Source organism: Melospiza melodia, chromosome 2 (genome assembly GCF_035770615.1).
Source record: "Melospiza melodia melodia isolate bMelMel2 chromosome 2, bMelMel2.pri, whole genome shotgun sequence".
NCBI classification, from domain to species: Eukaryota; Metazoa; Chordata; class Aves; order Passeriformes; family Passerellidae; genus Melospiza; species Melospiza melodia.
Window position 1 is genome coordinate 87654838 of NC_086195.1, and position 18885 is coordinate 87673722.

At 43.0% G+C, this 18885-nt stretch overlaps 1 protein-coding gene across 3 annotated transcripts in view; it reads right to left on the reverse strand.

Annotated features, from left to right (window-relative positions):
* LHFPL6 (LHFPL tetraspan subfamily member 6) overlaps nucleotides 1-18885 on the reverse strand; it is a 136270-nt gene that overhangs the window by 7284 nt on the left and 110101 nt on the right. For all 3 annotated transcript variants that reach the window (XM_063149222.1, XM_063149220.1, XM_063149221.1), the window contains exon 3: nucleotides 6062-6160. In XM_063149222.1, coding sequence (XP_063005292.1) covers nucleotides 6062-6160 — 99 coding nt within the window. The remainder of the gene's footprint in view (nucleotides 1-6061; nucleotides 6161-18885) is intronic.

Here is an 18885-nt window from a genome sequence, read left to right on the forward strand (position 1 = left end):
GCAGCTCAAGTATGCTTGTAAAGGTTGTGCTCAGCCCGTCAAAAAATGAATGTGTGAAATCCCCGTGCTGTTTGCAGACAATCTGCAAACAAGAAAAATGCCTTTTTCAGATAGACTGCTTATAGAAAAACACCTTTGAATGTTTTGCTTTTAATAGGGTACTAACAAATTGTCCTCCCTTCTAAATCCTTTTCTTGACACTTTAGCACTCAATGTCAACACTCAGCCAGATGCTGAAATTATGCCACCTAAGACAAATTAAATAGTATACAAAGCCTTTTTTACATCCACACTACTTTCTGCTTTCTTTTTATGCTGTTTTAGTAGCTTCACTGTTTGCTTGGAAAGTGCTTTAAAGATCATTTACTCTAACATTTCCACAGCAAAAGTAATTATCAAGGCAATGGTTTTCTTTAAGATATTTCAATCCCTCTAAAAGTAGCAAAAGGGAACCTTAATAATAATGATTTTTGAAACAAATATCCATCACGAGAGAAGTTCCTGAGAGCTTCTGAGGCCAATCCAGCTGCTTGGTTAGTTCAGGATGGGAGCCAGGCTTTTAAGCTTCTCTCTAGATAGTGACTTTGGCCAGGTGTGCCCTTTCACAGCAGTCCACAGACAGCAAGCGAAGTTGTGTGTTTGGAGCTATCAGCTTTGGTTGCTGCTGCAGCTGACCCCCAGGTCAAGGATGTCTCTGACCATGAAGGAAGAGATAGAGCTACTGTATTTTGTCAAAGAAAGAAAAAATATCTGCCAAGTAGTTAAAAAAAGTTCCATTAAAAATGGAGTTTATCTTAAATTTCATGTCTTCACTCTCCCTGGCTAATAAGTACCTAGCTTCACTTCATACATCTGGTGGTTGGGAAGTGGTAGCTGGTGGCTCATGATGACATGAATCATCTATGTTTCAATAAGTCAATCTTACTCAAGATAAACATTTTTCTGTTTGGGCTCTTAAGCATTGGTCTTGTAGTGCTGCTTCACCAGATTGAGCTGAGGCTCGATTTTGTGAGCTAAATTGAGCATGCCCTAACCTCTCTGGGACCTCCTGTGCAACTTGGCTGCCTCTGCACCCATCACAACAGACATCAGCACGTAAAACTGAACAGTTTCCACATGCACACCCAGGGAAATCAATGGAAAAAGAATTCAGTCTCACGTTGATTTTAGACTTTCAAAACCAATACAAATGTATTCACACATGTACACTCACATTGCCCCTTTAAAACAGTCATGCAAGTTCAGAAGATTTCTTCACACAGCTTAAATATGCAGAATGTGGAAGCTTTTGCAAATCTCTAGTGCAGTCTTCACTTTTGTGCATACTTTCACCTTAATGCAGAGTCCCTCACTTTAATGAATTTCCTGATAAAACACTCCTTTTCCATCTGTTTTTCTTGTGTATAACATTTAGAAATTAAAATAAAATGGTGTTAGTGCCTCCAGCTCAGCAAAATTGAATATGTGCTATATGATATGCCCTAATGACGGTTACTTTTGGGAAATTGCCGGCTAATTCCTTTTGCAGGCCCAGGGATTTCGTAGATCTGACTCACTTTTACACCCTTCAGTCAGCAGCTCCATCCTGCTGTGCCACGTCACTGCTGCCCTGAATGGGCCCACAGGCAAGTCCAGAATAATGCAACCTAACAGTAACAGTTTGCATGGAGACAAGAGATCAGGGTGCTTTTGATGCATCCTCAGTGAAAGGCAGTCCCTCTGAGCACTGCTCAGTTCCTACTCCAGTCTCCACCTCATGCACTGTTAGCCCGTTGCCAAATTAGAGTACAGCCCTTGACTCGGTCAATGAGCAAGCAACTGTGCTGCTTTAAAACATAAACATCTCTTTTTTTTCTTGCCCCTGTTTATTTGTATTGCCCTATTTCTAGGAGTTAACACCCTAAAATAGTGGTAGAAGATTTCTCCTGTTCATAATCTAGTGTTTCAGTGAGAAATCTGCTCCTGTGTGATCTGTGATCCAGATGGGATGCTGCAATAGGGAGTGGGGCTTCAGGACCCTTATAGAGGTCATGCTGACTGCTGGGAAGCTGGGAACTACAAGCAGAGCACCACAGCACAGACCTATCATGGCCTTGACCTCTCAACAATATTTGCAAGAGGTCATTTGTCAAAGGCCTAATCTATCAGTGGGCTTCTTTTCATGATGGCAAAACCATACTTCTAGGGAAGAGCAGGGAGCAAGCCCCTCTACAGGTACACCATCCTCTTTATGGAGGTCTTTATGGTGTCTGCTTATGGAGCTTATTCCCCATCCCCCTTTGTAAAACAGCTCAGCTATTGAATGTAATTTAATCAAGAAATGGAGTTGTCCTTGGCAGGGTATCTTCATTTGAAGAATAATTCCTCTTTGTCAGAGATGGAGCTATACAACCACTTTTATTTGATTGAAAAAAAATAGCCCAATTAAATACATCAGTGTTTAAGTGAATCCTTTGGACATAGTTCACTTAATAAAAATCAAATAAATATCAGTTTTTAAAGAGACCAGTAAACTGCTGGGTATTTTACACTGTCAGCTCAGGTTTTTGAGAAAAGAATACTCAAATCCACTTAAATTAAAGGCATTAATCAAAAGTTATTTTTCCTGCAGCCTTTTTAAATACTACTTTGGAATCTACACAGAAATGTGTGGGTTTGGCAGGGTGGAAGGAGGGGTGCCCTCTTCGCAGTATGGGCCATCTCAGCACTATTTGGAGTGCCTATTAGTCTAAGGCCTTTTCAGAGTGCCTGAAGACATGGCATTTCTTATCCAGCACACCCACTAAAGATTAGCCTTTTTTTTTTCCTGGGTTCTTAGCATTGCTATTTATTTATTCTCTCTAGTTATGAGCATGCTGTGGGGGCAGGAGTTTGTCATGCTTTCGTTAAGCAAAAGTTTTCATTTAATTATTTATTCTAGTATATTTCTGGTTGACATTACATATCACAGGGCACAATTCAGCTGCTTCTCAAGACAGTTCTTTCAGTCCCTCATCTGTACCTGCCTCTTGTTCTTCATCCTCCTATAATACAGATTGCAGCTCCTGGCTTTTATTTTCTACCTTCAGCCTCAACCATTTCCCCCCCTGATTTTTTCTAAGTCTAGAACAAGCATCAGTGCTGAACCCCCTCCTTTGCTGACTCTGTGGTCAAACCTGTTGAGTTTTGACCCTCTCCCAACTGCTCACACATGTTCCCTGTAGCCCAGGCTGCAGCACTTGTTTTGCCATCCTGGAAGAGATGGCTGAATGCTGTCTGCTGATCAGCATTCCTGTGAACACATCTTCTTTGAGAGCAACCAGGAGCTGAATTATCCTCTCTGGCACCCACAGCAGCAGGGGGTGCAGGACCAGCACTCCCATCATCACCCTTTCTCCCATTAGCAAACCAGTGCAGGGCTCACAGCAGCTCAGATTTTCTGAGAGTGGATTCTGAGTGCCGCATGGTTCTTCAGACAAACCATTTCACAGGCTCAGGAACAAAAAGCATATCATTGCAGCTTAATCAAATTAAATATTCAAATGAAAGCAATAATTACTTAAATTTGTCTTGAGACTTAGTAAGATTAAGTCTTTGAAACATCATTTTAGGCCCGTAGGCTATAATGAGTATGCCAGTCCCTAATGATTCAGAAGAGACCTAGAGGGTTGGGGTTATCACCAACCAAGAGGTATTTATGGAAGACCAGCAGCATGGTTAATAAATGGCCCTCGGACAGAACCTCTTCTTTACAGATGGTTTTGATAACACACCATCAAACAGACACTGACATTAAGTAAGAAAAAATCATAGCCAAGCATTTAAGTTCACTGCCAATGTAATTGGACAGGAGATGTTTTAGTGGCAGGGCTGCCTAGCAGAAATCACTGCAGCAAATTTCAGCTCTCATTATGATCTGTTAATTAATGTGTTGACACACGATTGCAGCAGATCAGTGAGACCAGCACTGCTGTCAAGTCTAGGCACGTGTCACACTGGGGCTGTGTGCTCCAGCCCCACAAAACACACAGAGGCTTTTCATGGTCCTTACGTGTACCTGGAAGGAGAGCTGCCAGATGACATTTTTCACATTGGTTTCTTCACTGACTTTTAAGGCAGAGTGACTCAATTTATGCAAATATCTGACTCATGAGTCAAGACTGAGACAGTGAAGGTGGTCTAAGAGACTGCTCTGACTGTGGACATGACAGTGTTTAAGTGTAACAGTTTGTAACTGCCCAAGTGCTTTGAAGAAGCTCATACTGTCACAACACCCACCTTCTGTGACTCTGCAGAGAAATAACTGGAAGGTAATACTGTTCTGCACCTGGGAACAAGCATGGGACACAAGCTAGAGCCCCAGAGGCAGAGCTTGGCATGGCAGAGCAGGAATCAGCATGCACCAGTGAAGTGCCAGCTGGCCTTTCAAAGGGTGCACTGCTCAATGGGCTGGCCAGGAACTACTTCAGGCTTCCACACAGGATTGGCCATGGGCAGGGATGAACCTGAATCTTCCCTGCAACAGTTACCACAGAGGTTTGCCCAGTCTTTCTACTACATCCTTTGACACATCTTTCAATGGAGCTGGGAATCTAATTCTGGAACATTTTTTTTTCCTGCTAGTTAACTACATATTTCTGTTCTTATTGTTCTCTCTCCTCTGTGTCTAAATCCTTCTATTATTAGGTGAATAAAAATTTGCAGGAACTTTTTATACTTTGCTGAAGAGCAAATTTAATATCAACAGCACAGAAGGAAATTAGGGTTCAGAATAACAAGGTAAAGCTTCTAGAGTACATTAAACACCCTCTGAGCAACACCATAGGTGTTTGCTGATAAGACATCAGTGGCACTGTAGTGATGGGTGCTAATACTGGTTATGAGAATTTCTGGTCCCCTGCCAGATCAAATGCACTCAAAACACCACAGGAATTCTGTAGGGGGAGTGGCCTGGAGCACCTCTCCCAAAGCAATAATTTTTAATCTTTCAACCTCAATTTTACTGCACATCTTGACAAGAAATACCTCTGAGATGGAAACAAATCTCCTTAATCCTGAAATCTGACAGGAACATGAGTGTAAAATCAAGAAATGGTGCAGCAGGTTTGCCTTTAACCCATTAGACCATTTTTATCTACTATTCCTTGCACTGGGATTACTGTCAGGCCCTGCACAAGTCCTGCACGCACACTTATGGAAAGGTAAACCTTATCTAAGGTTTAGCTTTCAAGAGCTGGAAATGGGGAGCTCTGTATGCTTAGGAGCAAAAGCTCTCAAGTCTGTGGGGAGTCAAGGTGCTCAGTCCCTCCTATTCCTTCAGGAGGATTGCAGAACCTCCTCTTCCTCAAGTGGCATGGGATCAGGGAATAGTTAGAGAGAAGGGTATCAGCAAGTGTCCAACTAAACAAGGACTCAGATGTGCATTCACACATCAGATCCTGATCATCCACATTGCTTAGTCCTTAGGTTGCTGCTGTCCCCTTGTTTTCTAGAGCCCTGCAGAGCAAGCACAGGTGTGAGCCTCATGTGGCTGCATCCCTGGCTCTCATTCCAGGCACAGGGCAGTCAGCAGCAGTAAGACAAGTAGCTTGTTTGGGAGAGGGCAACATAGGGTGCAAGTGTTATTTGCCAGCTTCCTAAGTATGCGAGTCACATACAAATACACCTCAGGCTTGTGTTAGAAGGCCATAAACATCCCAGAATTCAAAGACAGCCAATTGCACTCATGGAGAATTACCTTGATGTGAGCTGTGACGGTATGCCTCTGTCTACCCTGTCAAGACCTCCAGGAGCGTTAGCTCCCATATTGCAAGACCATTAAATCTGATTTATTTCTTAAAATATGCACACATACATACATATATACATACATTTTCTTTTATAATGTTCTTTTGGAAAATATTTCCAGAGATCCATCTGAAATTCCCTGCCTTGGCACCATTCCAGAATTATTCAGTATGATTAGCCTACCACACACTGGTAGGTTGCTTCCCCAAGCCTGTGCTTTTAAAATCCTAGTTTGCTTTTGTGGCCAACACATAGAAGAGTCTAAAGTGGCTGAGATACTCTGGTGATGACTCACCCAATTCAAACTGGTTGGAAAGGTTTCCACAGGTTTGTCTGACTTCTTCACTGTCCCAGCCAAGAGGATAGAGGGCACAACCAGAGCCGATCAACAAACCTATGGAGAGAAAAGGAAATTAAAGTTTATACAAGGAATTGCCATTAGCTTAAACACGGGCTGCCACTTGGGAATCAAAGTGTCAAACTGCAATTAGGGAATCCCAGAGAAAATGAAGTCTCTTCTTCTCCTAAAAATAGACAAAAAACCATTTGGAGTGCTGCCTTCTGCTGCAGTGTTTTAGAGGTGGTCTGTGGGATGGAACCAGTCTGAGTAGTTCAGCATCAGAAGCCATGCTCATCTTCTGAAGCTTTTAGATTTCTCTTCTACTCTCCAGAATAGCTTAAAATGCACTTTGGAATACACAACATGTGGTTAAATGGAAGTGTATTAATGCCACCATTTACAAGCTGATTGCTTCTGATTAATTAAAACAACAATCAATCAGGGTCCACCTAGGTTCCATCAGGAAAACTGTCAGTTGTGCTAATCTGTTGCCATTTTTCTTTGTTTTTCACTCTTTCAAAAGCAAGGGAGTAATGGTTTCATACCACTTGATCAATGCATACCACAGGTACACACTCCACAAAGTTTTCCTGATTCATTCAGTGGAAAAAACTGAGGTCTTGAGTAGTTTACATGTTATCATACTTGGTTTAACATTCACAAGACACTTTGCTTTCTCCAGCCCTGGTGCTGCCCCAAACAGACGTGTTTTGGCAAATCCTGTCCCTTCACAAGACATCACAGGGAATCAGCAATGCTCCCATGCACCATGACTGTTTTGCAGAAGTGGCATTTTTATCATATTACATTCTCAGCTGTCACTGCAGCAGCTGCCAAAAGGCCAATGCAGCTGGCAAAGCATTTTGCAGAGACAGCCTAGAGAGAACATTTCAATGTATGCTACAACGTTTAAATGTTGCCTCCTTTGCGTCAGATATTACTGATGAGATTGGAAACAAATCAGTGTTTAGATAATGGGCTAGGAGCACCTGACACTTCACAGGCTGTAAAGCCAAGCAAGCCCTCCCAAGGTTTGCAGGGGTTCCTTTTACCTGCGAGGCAGAGCACAAGGTTCAAGCCCTACAGCTGTCACTTGCTGCCTTTAGCCATACCTCTCAACCTCACATAATTTTGCTCCTCCTCTCCTGACGATAAGGAGCAGTGTTCCCTGGCAAAGCACTTCTGCTGCCGTGCTCCCAGGACAGGAAAGCCCTGGGTGTTGTGACAGTAACTGTGGACACCACACCTGTCTAACAGGAGTCCTGAGAGGGATGATGGCTCAGGGCCTGGCAACTTGCCATTCCTTTCTACTGTTTTCCTTCTCAAGATTCCTAAGCTTCTCATATTGCTGATGTTCCTGTAAGATATGGAAATCGTTTCATTATGTTCTTGATTTGCTCAAAGACACATCTGAGCAAGGCCCTGAAGTCCAGAAGTGGTATCTTATCTTTCTTCAAAAGATGTTTAATGCTCTTAGCATCCTGGCTGCTAGCAAAGTAGCTCAGCAGCTTCTCTGCTGCCCCTCCAAGCACACCGGCCCCTGGTTTAAGCCCAATATTAGCTTCCTGGATCTTCCTCCACAAAGTTCAATTTTCTTCTTGCTGCTCAAGCCTACTTCTTCCTTCCCTTGTTGAGCAGTCATTGCCTGCTCCTGTCTCCATATCTACATCACATAATGAAAAAGAAATCCCTGAGGCAGCCCTCTCTCAGATGGAGCATTCATGCAGCAGCTGTGACAGGAGAAAAGCAATTAAGGACATTTGAATGCGAGGTATTTTCAACTCTGCCTGATCTGGGTATGGTTGCTTCTAATGTCCTCACTAATATCTTTCACAGTATCATTTCATTTCTTTTCCCCTAGGGCCGTAGAGCTAAGGGCAGCTGGTAGAATCCATGTAAATGAGAGTCACTTCTAATTAAATTCTCAGAAAGGATGTTTCTCAGACAAGAGAATTTAGGCCAAAACTGGGTCTACTTTTGTTAAAGACAACCTAAGGCTCTCAAAAAAGCCCCTGCTGATTCTCTCTTGAACTGTTAAAGCAAGAAAGGTGTTGTGAAGCACAGACAGCACGGGTGGTGTGCTAGGAAGGGGCAGGACCCCACAGGGCAAGGAGGAACATCACCACTGATTATGAGAATGGCCGGGGAAGGGAGAAGAGCACCTGGATGCCAGAGTCACTTCACAGACCAGTGCACTGTGGCAGCCCCAGCCAGTGCTGCCGTGGTTCTGACCCCATCCCACCCTGCTCGTGGTGCCCAGCGTCAGCCCAGGCAGCCACAGCTTGGGAGCTGCTCTGCCCAAGGTGAACTGCCCCGGCTGGGCTGTTTGCACCCAACCTGTGCACCTGAACAGACACTCTGGGAGACCTTGCAAATGCTCAAAGGGCAGGGAGGTGCATGCAGGGGGTAGGAGGGACGGCAGGCTTGCACCCGCCGGCTTTGGACCAGATTAAACTGCAGCCAGCCCTTCCCCACAAACAGGTCCTGGGAAAGCCTCCTGCCCAGTTCTTCCAGGAGCGCACAACAGCAGCACTGCAGGCAAGTGAAAGGATTATTAGCATAACAATGCTGCTCCTCCAAACCCAGAACAGGCTCTTTCTCAGCCCTTGCCAATTACTCTCCTCAGGTGGCAAGAGTGTCTAGTGCCCACTGCATTCACAGACTGTTTGTTTTCAGCTCTCTTTAGGTTTTGTTGCAGCAACAGGTTGTTGTCTGGGTTTTTTCCCACGAGTATTGCTCACAGCACTTCCCACTGCCACTCTCCAAACACAGCTCATCCTTTCCCAAACATGAGTACCTGTTTGCTCTTTCTGCCTCTGATGCTACAGTGGATCAGTGATCACAAACCTTGGCGATTTATCTCCTTCCCTATTCAGCCCCCTCTTTTCCCATTTCTGTACACCCATGTCTGTAAGTTCAAAGCCCAGTTTCACTGAAAATAAATTCTGGGATTCATTCCTTAGCAATGCAATATACTGTAATGTTGAATTGCTCCAAAGGAGCTGGCCCTTAAAGGCATTCCAACACTGTCTAACAACCAGCCCACAGCACCCACCACTGAGCCTCGCCATTAGCTGTGCCTCCTATTAAGAGATAAACCAAATAAGGGAAAACTATGTCAGAAAGCCTCCTTATCCCAGTGACAGCTGGCTCTCCAGCTGGGTAGGGGCTTTATCAGCACTGAGTTTCACTTGTGAAGTACCAGTCACCAAGCAGTGCAGCTTCTTTTCCTCTCACAGCCTGCTCTGACTGCGATGACGAGATCAAATGGGAACCTGCAGCCTATTGCTGGTGCTGCCACATGACCCCAAAGCACGAGTGGTGCTTTGTAAGCATGCTTATAGGCAAAGGACAAGGTATAAAGCCATGGGCAAGCTCACACACTTCTTTGAGTGAACACAACACCTTTCAGAGACCAGCAGAGTGTCAGGAGCTCCCATCTGGCAAAAAGGCTTATATAAATATTTGTTTTGTCACAGGTACCCACTGGCCACAAGACTTGAAGCTGTAGCTCTGACATGTCCTTTGATATCACTGGTTTTCTGCTGGTTTTGTCTGACCTTCAGACAGTCCCCCTTTGTGGTGCATATGCACCTGCTGTGGATTTGTGTCTTGACACACTTGTGTCCTCCAGTACTTCTTGCAGGCAAGGCTCAGGCCAGGCTCAGGGATTTGTCATCAGCATAAGACTTCCACAAAGATTTAGAGCCTGCTAGTCAGCAAGAAAAGGTTTCACATACTTTGCTTTATGCCCTGAGGTATATTTTTATCTTGAGCATGTGTGTGTCATGTCCCATTGCTTTCAGCAGGATTCTACATGACTTCAGCAGGGCTGATGCTGCCTTGGTCTGCATGGGCACTGAAGCTGAGAACTGGCATTTAGGGTCCCTTATTGTGTGCACTGAAAGTGTGGAGTGTGCCTATGGTGTGAATAGGACTTGGACAAAATCCCCTCAGTCCCTTCCTTCCCTTCTAATCAACCCATTCCTGTTTGTAAGCAACTGTGGGGATCAGATCCTGCAAAAGCAAAAAGGCTGCATACCATTACCACTAATAATTCATACATGCTCACAGCCAGTTTATTTAATCACAGAGGATGTAGATCCTGCTGAACAGCTGCAACATTCAGTGAAAGATCTGAGTTGAATCTAAGGGCTGCAAACCCAGTGGAAATCATTAAGCTAATTTTGCAGCTTCAGTAAAGAGCAGTTACTAGTTTAGCTCAAAAGTCACATTCTGGCCTGCTCTACAGTTATTGCATTTACCCAGCTATGCTACCCAGGATACCACACCCATCTTTACAGCTGCTTAAAATGCTTAGGATGCCTATAAACATTTTTTTAAAAGGAAGAAAACCAAAACCAACAATCGGCTGTAATTACCATCCTCTGTCATCTTCCATTATCCACTACAGTTGTGAAAAGAAATTGAAAGGGGAAGGAAATGTGCAGATCTCTAAATGGCATCTTCACAAAAGGGGCTGCAGCCTGGAGCTGGGAGGGACCCAGTCAGTGGGATGGGTCAGCAAGTGGAGGTGCTGGTGGCACTTGGCAGCTGTTTTAGATGATGTACAATGTACCAGTGGAGGTGTTGGCACTGTCACAGACCAGCTTTTCTGGAGAGGTTCCATATTTGGGAATGAAACAGGCTCCTTGCCCTGCTCTGTGAAACACTGCTATTGTGAATGCTGCATCTGGCTCAATGTGCTACCAAGGCATGGGGACAGACATGCAGGGCTGACTGAGCACAACCAGCCTTGGCAATCCAAAGCTGGAATCAAGACCTTGGCTTCAGTACTTAAGAGGGTCCCAGACAGCCCCTAGGCTCTTTGTGTGGTCCATGCAGAATGATGGATCCCTTCAAAAGTGATTTAAAACCAGCCTAAGTGAGGAACTGCCCAAGCCTACAGACTGCAAAACTGCAAACCAGGGGGTCAGACAGTGGATGCCTTAATATTAAACCATCCAGAGTAATCCTTGTCCCTTCCAGCCTGCCTTCCCTGTCACTCTTGCTGTGAGTATAATGCATGATCATATTTTAGTAACACTTAGCACTTGAAAGATGATCTTGTCTGTCTGGAGTGGTGTTTGTGATTGAAAATAATTACACATAACAGGTTCTGCATATGGTGGATGCAGCAGGGAAGGGACAGTAATTACATTAGTGGCTTGGCACAGATCTAGGTCTCATCTTTGAAGTGATAAAGAAATTATTTGTGGCATGCAGCAAACAGCTTACTCCAAGAGGTAAAATATTAAGCACTGTTTATATCTCCAAGAATATCCTGGATATGAGCAAGTCTTGAACAACAAATACAGAAGGATTAAAAACCCAAGAGACATTAACCAGATTTTGCTGTGGGCAAAATGACTGCACTCATAAACACCAAGACCTATCAGCAGAAGCCAGTGCACAACAAAAGAAACATGCAAATCCCTGTGGTGGGCTGTCCTCAGATTGCTGCTGTGGCTTCAATGGGAGCCACCACTCAAGGACCTGATGTGCCTTAAACAATCCATGTAGACATCACATCATAAATTAATTGCAACTCTCCTGACCATTCATAGCTGAAAATCCTGTTTCACAGTTCTTCCTCTCACTTGTTGAGGGCACAGCATTCCCTGATTGCTAAATGGCTCATTCTTGGTTATTTTGTCAGTCCATTTGAAGATTGCATCCCCCAAAATCTGTTAAATAAAGACAAACCTTCGATAGTCTCCTTCCTTCTCCCTTGCCTAGGGTGAGTGAATCTAAGCACATGATTCAGCTAAGTCTGATGATGACAGCCATCAGTTTGATGAATAAGGAGAGGTGGTGATGGCATTGAATGAGGCACTTAGCTTTGGACTCAGCCTCAGAGGCTTGCTGCTGCAAAATGCACTTTAAAATGGTAACTGAACCCTTGGTGGCTTTCCTTGATTACGGGCTTGTTAAGAGCTTTTTACATGCACTCATTTTTTGTATATCCTCAGCTCCAGACAGTTACACCCTATGAACGCAGTGAAAGCGACTGCTGGGCACCATAAATGCCTCCTTGCCCAGCAGTTAGAGGTGTCTGCGCTGCTGTAACAGGGACCCTGGGAAGCCTCTGAAGAAGGAAAGAGCCCTTTAGTGGGCCTTGTAAAAATCCAATTTGTATTTTCACTTAGAGAAATAAAAGGAATGGGCCAGGCGTGATACATGTACTGCAAATAAAAATAAAACCAGACTGAAGGTTTCTTTTTGTACAGTCACTTTTTAGTGAGAAATATCTACTTCAAATTATCTTCCTCATTTCTCTCCCCTCTTATCTATTTTCTACCCTTTTATTTTCAGATCTGACCAAAAAGAAAACTTGCCTTTTTGTTTTGTTTGTTTTGTAAGGATTTTTAATGTATACCGTTCATCTGACAGATATTCAGGCCATATGGAGAAGCTGACAGACAATAATTTGAAAGTCATCACTTTCAAGACCATTTTAATGATGATTCTTCCTTTCACATTTTTTCTCTATTAGCCAGCCTGAATGTTCAAAGATGATAGAAAGTTTTCACATTCCCATCTGTCACTTGAAGGTACAGTAATCTTGACAAGCAAAACAAAACCAATTTTTAGATGCAGCACGGACTTTGACTCTCTGTTTCTTGTGATTTAAAAACTCACCTCACTGTAATGATTTTGAAGCATTTATCTCCTATAAAAGTGACTCCAGAGTGTGAAAGTAAAATGGAGCTGGCACCTGAAGTTGTCTGTTGCTTTCAGACATACCTTAGCCAACAATGAGCCTAAAGAAGAATTGGTTAAAAACTGGGATGCGAAATACTCCAGTAGACACAGCTTCTAAAGTCCCTGTTCAAAGAGCCCTCTGGGAGCTGACACCAAGCAGCAATGGAGTGATAGAAGAGAGTCAGAACAGATTGAGACAAACTCCAGAGCCTGGGCAGAACAGCAGAAGCCATCAGAAGAAAGAGGGGAGCAAGGCTGTGCCAGCTGCAGGCAGCCTGGCTCCCATGCCCGTGGGAGTCCAGCCTCAATTCCATCAGTGTCTTCATACTGGCAGCTCCCAGCACTTCACCTGGAACACCCCTTCTTTAGGGTGACACTTCCACCTTCTCTCAGCACCATCACTTTGCTCTTTGGTCTCTCTGTTGTTCTTCTCTTAGAAAAATGTTATCACACCAATCCCTTCCATTGCTGTTAGTATCTGTCACTCAGGAAACCCAGACATGGAGCTGAAATGGGCTTTTATTAGGATTAAACACAAGATCAACACTTTGGGCAAAAGTTTCTTCTTTAGTTAGTAGCCACTAAACATGAGACATTTGACTGGATCTTTATTGACCCTGAGCTTAAAGTGCCGCATTTGAGAGAGGGTACAATCCTGTGAATTCACAGATGTGAATGAATTCATAAGGGACTCGTGCCACTTGTCCCAGTGTCCAGGCAGTGGAGGCACAAACAGAGACATAATTCTATGCTGCACCAAATTTCCTCCCATTTCTCCTTCAAGGGTCATGACATGGGAGACAGCAAGTTAGTTCAGGGTTTCACTCAAGGTCAAGGTTTTTCTGCCACAGCCTTCCTGTAGCAGGACATTAGGGGGACTCTTAATACACAAAGCAAAATGAAGCATGAGAACAACACAAACCAGAAGGAATAAAATGCTACAAATTTCAGCTTGCAGATCTTGCTTCCAATAACACTGCTCAGTCTTGAAAGTGATGGAAATAGGGTTTCCTGCCATACCCTACCACCCTTTCTCTTCTGGTTCTGGGCTCCAGGTTTTAGTTCACACCATTTGACTTTACTTAGCCCCCCTTTTCCTGACTGTCAAGCCCCACACCTTTCCTGAGACTTTCTGTGTTCCTTTGGGTTACTCCACACCATGAGCATGCACTGCCTGGCACCTGCTTGGCTCCCAGCCTCCGCAAACAGGCACAGTGAGGAAATGCCACCTGCCTTCCAGAGCTCTTGGAAAGGGGTGCCAGTGGCAGAGGAAGCCTAAAAAAGGTATTACAAATGTGTCCCAGCATCCAGCAGAGTGCTGTGTCACGGGAGGGTTACACCCCTCATTTCCCTGTGACATGGGGCAATGGAGGGTGCAGATGGGAGTTTTCTGACAGATGAAACATCACTTCACTTTGTTTTTTGCTTGATCAAAGGTGCTCCTTGCTACAGAGGTGCTTCAGGCTCAGAGAGGAAAATTCCCCCACCCAGAGACGCTTCCTTTCTAGGTGCCTCAGGTGGCACAGGGCATATCAAACCTGTGCAGATGCCTCTGCAGTGGCAATTGAGTTGAGATCTTTGTCAGTCCAAACGGGGCAGTCTAGACGACATTTTTTCTCATCCTAAAGAATGCATAAACATAGGACTGTGTTTATGTGACTAGGACACATGTAAGATCACATAACTCTTAAGGCAGCAAAGACATTCACATGGGACTGGCAGATATGACATAGAGGCAGCAGGGAAAGCCAATGCATCTGGATTAGCAGCTGGAGATGGAGTAGCCAAAGGCATCTCAAATGGCACTAGGCACTTGTAGGTCAGTGACTTGATTTGTGCTCCATGGCAGTACAAACCCAGAGTGGGATTCAGCCACCCAAATATGTCACCTTCTGCCAGTTTAATTGCTGCTCAGCATCTCACTCCTTTAGCTGCCTCTCCAGAGCAGTGCAACGTTCCCCTAAGTCCTCTGTCATACCTGCCAGCCCACACAAAGATTTTGCAGACCCTAGGGTATCTCTAACAGTGCAAGGCATCTAGATTTAGCCTAATGAGTTCCACCCTGGATATCTATTGATCTTAATGTGAGCTTTGAAACCTACCTCAAGGGGAAATAGCTGTACTGTAAACACTTTTATAAAGTGTATGAACCCGGCCCAAAGTTACTTACACTTTTCTTTATCCCTTATCTTCTATCCTTCTGCCCTAATTCTGCAATGCAAATATCTCAATTCCTGTCATCAATTCTCTTCCTTTATGGGAAATTACCTGAATTTTAAGGGAGAAGGAAAAATCAAAGGAAAAACTGTGTTTCTCCTGAGTGCAAACCTGTATGCTTAACTTTAAAAGAAAACAATTTGTATTGAAAAAAGTTGCTGCTTCAAAATGGCCTTGGTCTGCCTCAGTTGCTACCAATCAGAACTAGCTTTGGCAAGTCTCTGTGCCATTTCTCCCAGAGTCTGTCACACAATAAAATGATTGACACCAATTGTTCTGAAAAGGATGTGACATGGTCCAGTTAAAGGCAGAGTGAGTCTGCAGAGTGGAACTGAAACGCTTGAAGAGCTCCAGAAAACACTCTGGAGTTTAACTGTCAGCTCATTTCTGTTTGGCAAGCCATGATCAATGCTTGTACATTATAAGCTTTATGGCAAAAAAAAAAAAAAAAAAAAAAAAAAAGAAGCCTGAGTGTTATCACATGCCATCAGACTTCTTTATGTGACAACCCATCTGTGTGCTCACCCTGTCGTTTTGTGACTCAGAATCAAATGCTTGACAGTTCAAAGAGTCTAGATCAGCATATGGCATATGGCATAATGTATTTAAATAGAAATCATTCCATTAGAAACACAAGGGTGCCTAGTGTAATTAATAAAAGGTAGTTTAATAACTAACTTTCCAAAATGCATAACTCTTCAAGTAGTCATAGTAGATAAGGCATATTCCTTTTCATTAATATGAAGTTCAATAGCAAACAGAGACTAGCCAAAAAACGAGACAGAACTTTTCAGAAGCTCTATGCTTGAAGGATTTCCCAGTATGTGAATTCATCTCATGAAAGACTGTAAGAAAGGAATGAAGGAAATATATCCTGCATCAGTGAAGGCGCCTAAGAAGAAAAATGGATAAATGGACAGGCATCCCCATATCTTTTTAACAGAATCCGTTTAGAGTAAGGACTAAGTCTGCAACACTCTGACTCTAGAGCACTACTCCAGTGATTCCACTGCTTTTGGAAATCTTCAGTAATGGATTAAACCAAATAATTGCTTTTCCATGTCTATTAGTTCACTAATTTATTAAAAAGGAATTGTTTGTAGATGATGAATAAAGCAACAAAAGACGTCCAGCCAATTCCTTCACTTTGGTGGCATATCCTTAAAGTCACAGGGAAACTTGAATGGATGCAAAGCCTGTATCCAGTGGGGGAATACTGCATACCAAGCTTTTGCTATTTAAAAGTAGTTTTTTGGTTGGTTTTATTTCACTTGAGCTGTCCATGGATTAACAGAAGATCAACCACTGCACATCTCAGTAAAACTTTAACTATACTCAAGACTTTAAAGTCATATTTTCAGTACACACTCTGCACACCCTCTGGCAAACCACAGAGTACTTTCCAAGGAAGTTCATACATGCTACTAGGAAATCTATACCTGCAGTAAAAACTGAATGGCTCCGCATTTCTACTAGATAGTCTCTAAGACACCTCAAATCAAATGAAATCACTTATCTAGATAGGAAATAGAGTAAGACAAATAATGCTGTAAAAGTCAGTGGCAATCATCAAGCACAGCTGAGAATCACTTTTCATTTTATGCTTTTCTCACTGGTGCTTCACAGGTTTAAGTCTTCTATTCTGCAAAAATGTTCACACCAGCAGCGCAGTTGATACACAGGCCTGAAGCCATCAACTGCATTTCTATCTGTACAGTGTATCCACTGCTGATGGATAATGCTCAGCAAAGTGCTGTAAAATACAAGGGAGCTGGTGGAGAAGAGGTCAGTTTCATTTACTGTTTGCTGCTGTAGCTGCAGCATTTTTTAGCAGCTTTTTAAATACTCTTTACATTCACAAGGCTACTTGCAGAGCCAGCAGCTAAGCACATGAATTAATCTATGCATGAACAAAGGTGCATTCAGTGCTGTTTGCCTTTGTGCTGAATTACAGTGGGAAATCAAAAGAAATGGAGTTAAATCTAAGCAATAATAGACTCCATGTGAAATCGATTGGCTTCCTCAATTAAACTAAAACCAACTATTACCCCAATCTCAGCTACTTTGTTTTCAGTAAGAGGGACAGTAAGATTCAACACAAGTCCAGTTGGAACTGTGTGACACTCAAAATTTCATTCTGTTAGACTGTCTATTTTGTTCTGCATGATTTTCACATGCTGAAAAGCTTGCATCATGAGACATATGCAAGAAAAAAAGATATTTTTATTTTTAAAAACAAATAAAAAACACAGCTTATCTATGCTTCCTATCCAAAGGCATTCAAACTCAATAACTGACCCAATTTGCAGAGAGAAGAAGCATTCTATCGAGTCAATTTTCCTCAAATGGATCCCATTTTTCAGTTTGTCACAAAGTGTGATAAATATGATTTTGGATAGGAGCTGCAGTTTGTTACAAATATATTGCACATCTGCAGCTCAGAAAAAACTGGCACTGTCACTTATCTTTTTCAGAGAGAATCCATATGGACAACCTTACCAACATCTCAAACAAACCTGACTCTTTCTGTTAATGAAAACCAGCGTGTGAGAGGGAAGAACTGAGTAGAAGTGTGTGCTTCTATCTTCTCATCAGCCCACCTTTGAAATAATTTTGAAATGAGTTCAGTAAAGTTTAGTTAATAAACTAGGGCTGGAAGGGACATGAAGAAGTTATTTAAATCATCTTTCGCCCTCAAAGTCAGGATAAGCTCTACTTGTACCTTCCAAAAGATCTGTGTGTTGAATCTGTTCTTAAGAGGCCACTCACAATGGAGATTCCACCACCTTTTAAAACATTCTGTTCTTGTGGCTCTGTGTCTGCTACAGAAGCTTTTCACATTGTCTAACCAGTGTCTTCCTGTGGAAATTCCAGTTCACTCCTTAAGCCATGGACTCTGCTAAACCCCTACTGGGACTCTGAGAAACCATTTCATTTTCTTCCCTCTTCGCACCACCTTTCTCTAAAACAAGTTAAGCAGGCCCAGTTTATTCCTTTTCTTTCCTGCTAGAACCGGCTATTCCATACAGCCTCTTTATCCTTCCCAGCGGATTTCTGTGGCTGCTGGCTTCACAGTCTCTTGGAATTTTCCCTTCAAAAAACAAAAAGCCATGCCAGAGTACTATGACAGCAGTTGAAAAATGAATCAAACTTGTTGCTTTCAATGGAGAGAACCCAAAAGGAGAGTTAAACGAAATTAAGACCTTGAAGGGGGTGATAATACCAACTAGCAAAACCCTAATATGAACTATGTGACTCTTGGATCTCATCTTCGTCCCTTCTTCCTAAAAACTTTTTAGAAATAATGCTTTATGATCAGTGGAAGACTCTTCTAGAAACCCTTCACTATAAAGGCTGTCCTTGGTAAAAACCAATCAGTGCTTTGATACCATCGCCAGCACTCAATAGCTCTGCTCCAATTTACAAGATCATTGGCTTAATGGATTAATACTTAGTGAATGAAGCATGCAATTCCTAGAAACAAGACATGAATTTTCATTTGGACCTAGGAGTAGGGAATGCTAAGGAGCAATATCAGAATTGGCTGGACCTCCTACAAGGATTGAGAGAGAATTTAGGAAAAAATTGAAGCAGAAAATGAACTATGGTGAATGTTAGATGGCTGCAGGAGCCACTAATAATGCTACTTAGGCTATTTATAAAGTCTTCAAAGAGGAATAGCCCCTTATTTTCAATTCTCCTCATACCCTGGCTATTGTTCGCATTCTTCTTTCACAACCAGCTGACTCCTGTGACCCATCCAGCTCCTCACTGGCCACTTGTGCCGCTGGTTTCTGCTTGAGTCCCCACAATTTTTATCTCAGAGATCAAATGAGCATCCTATGATTTCTGTGATG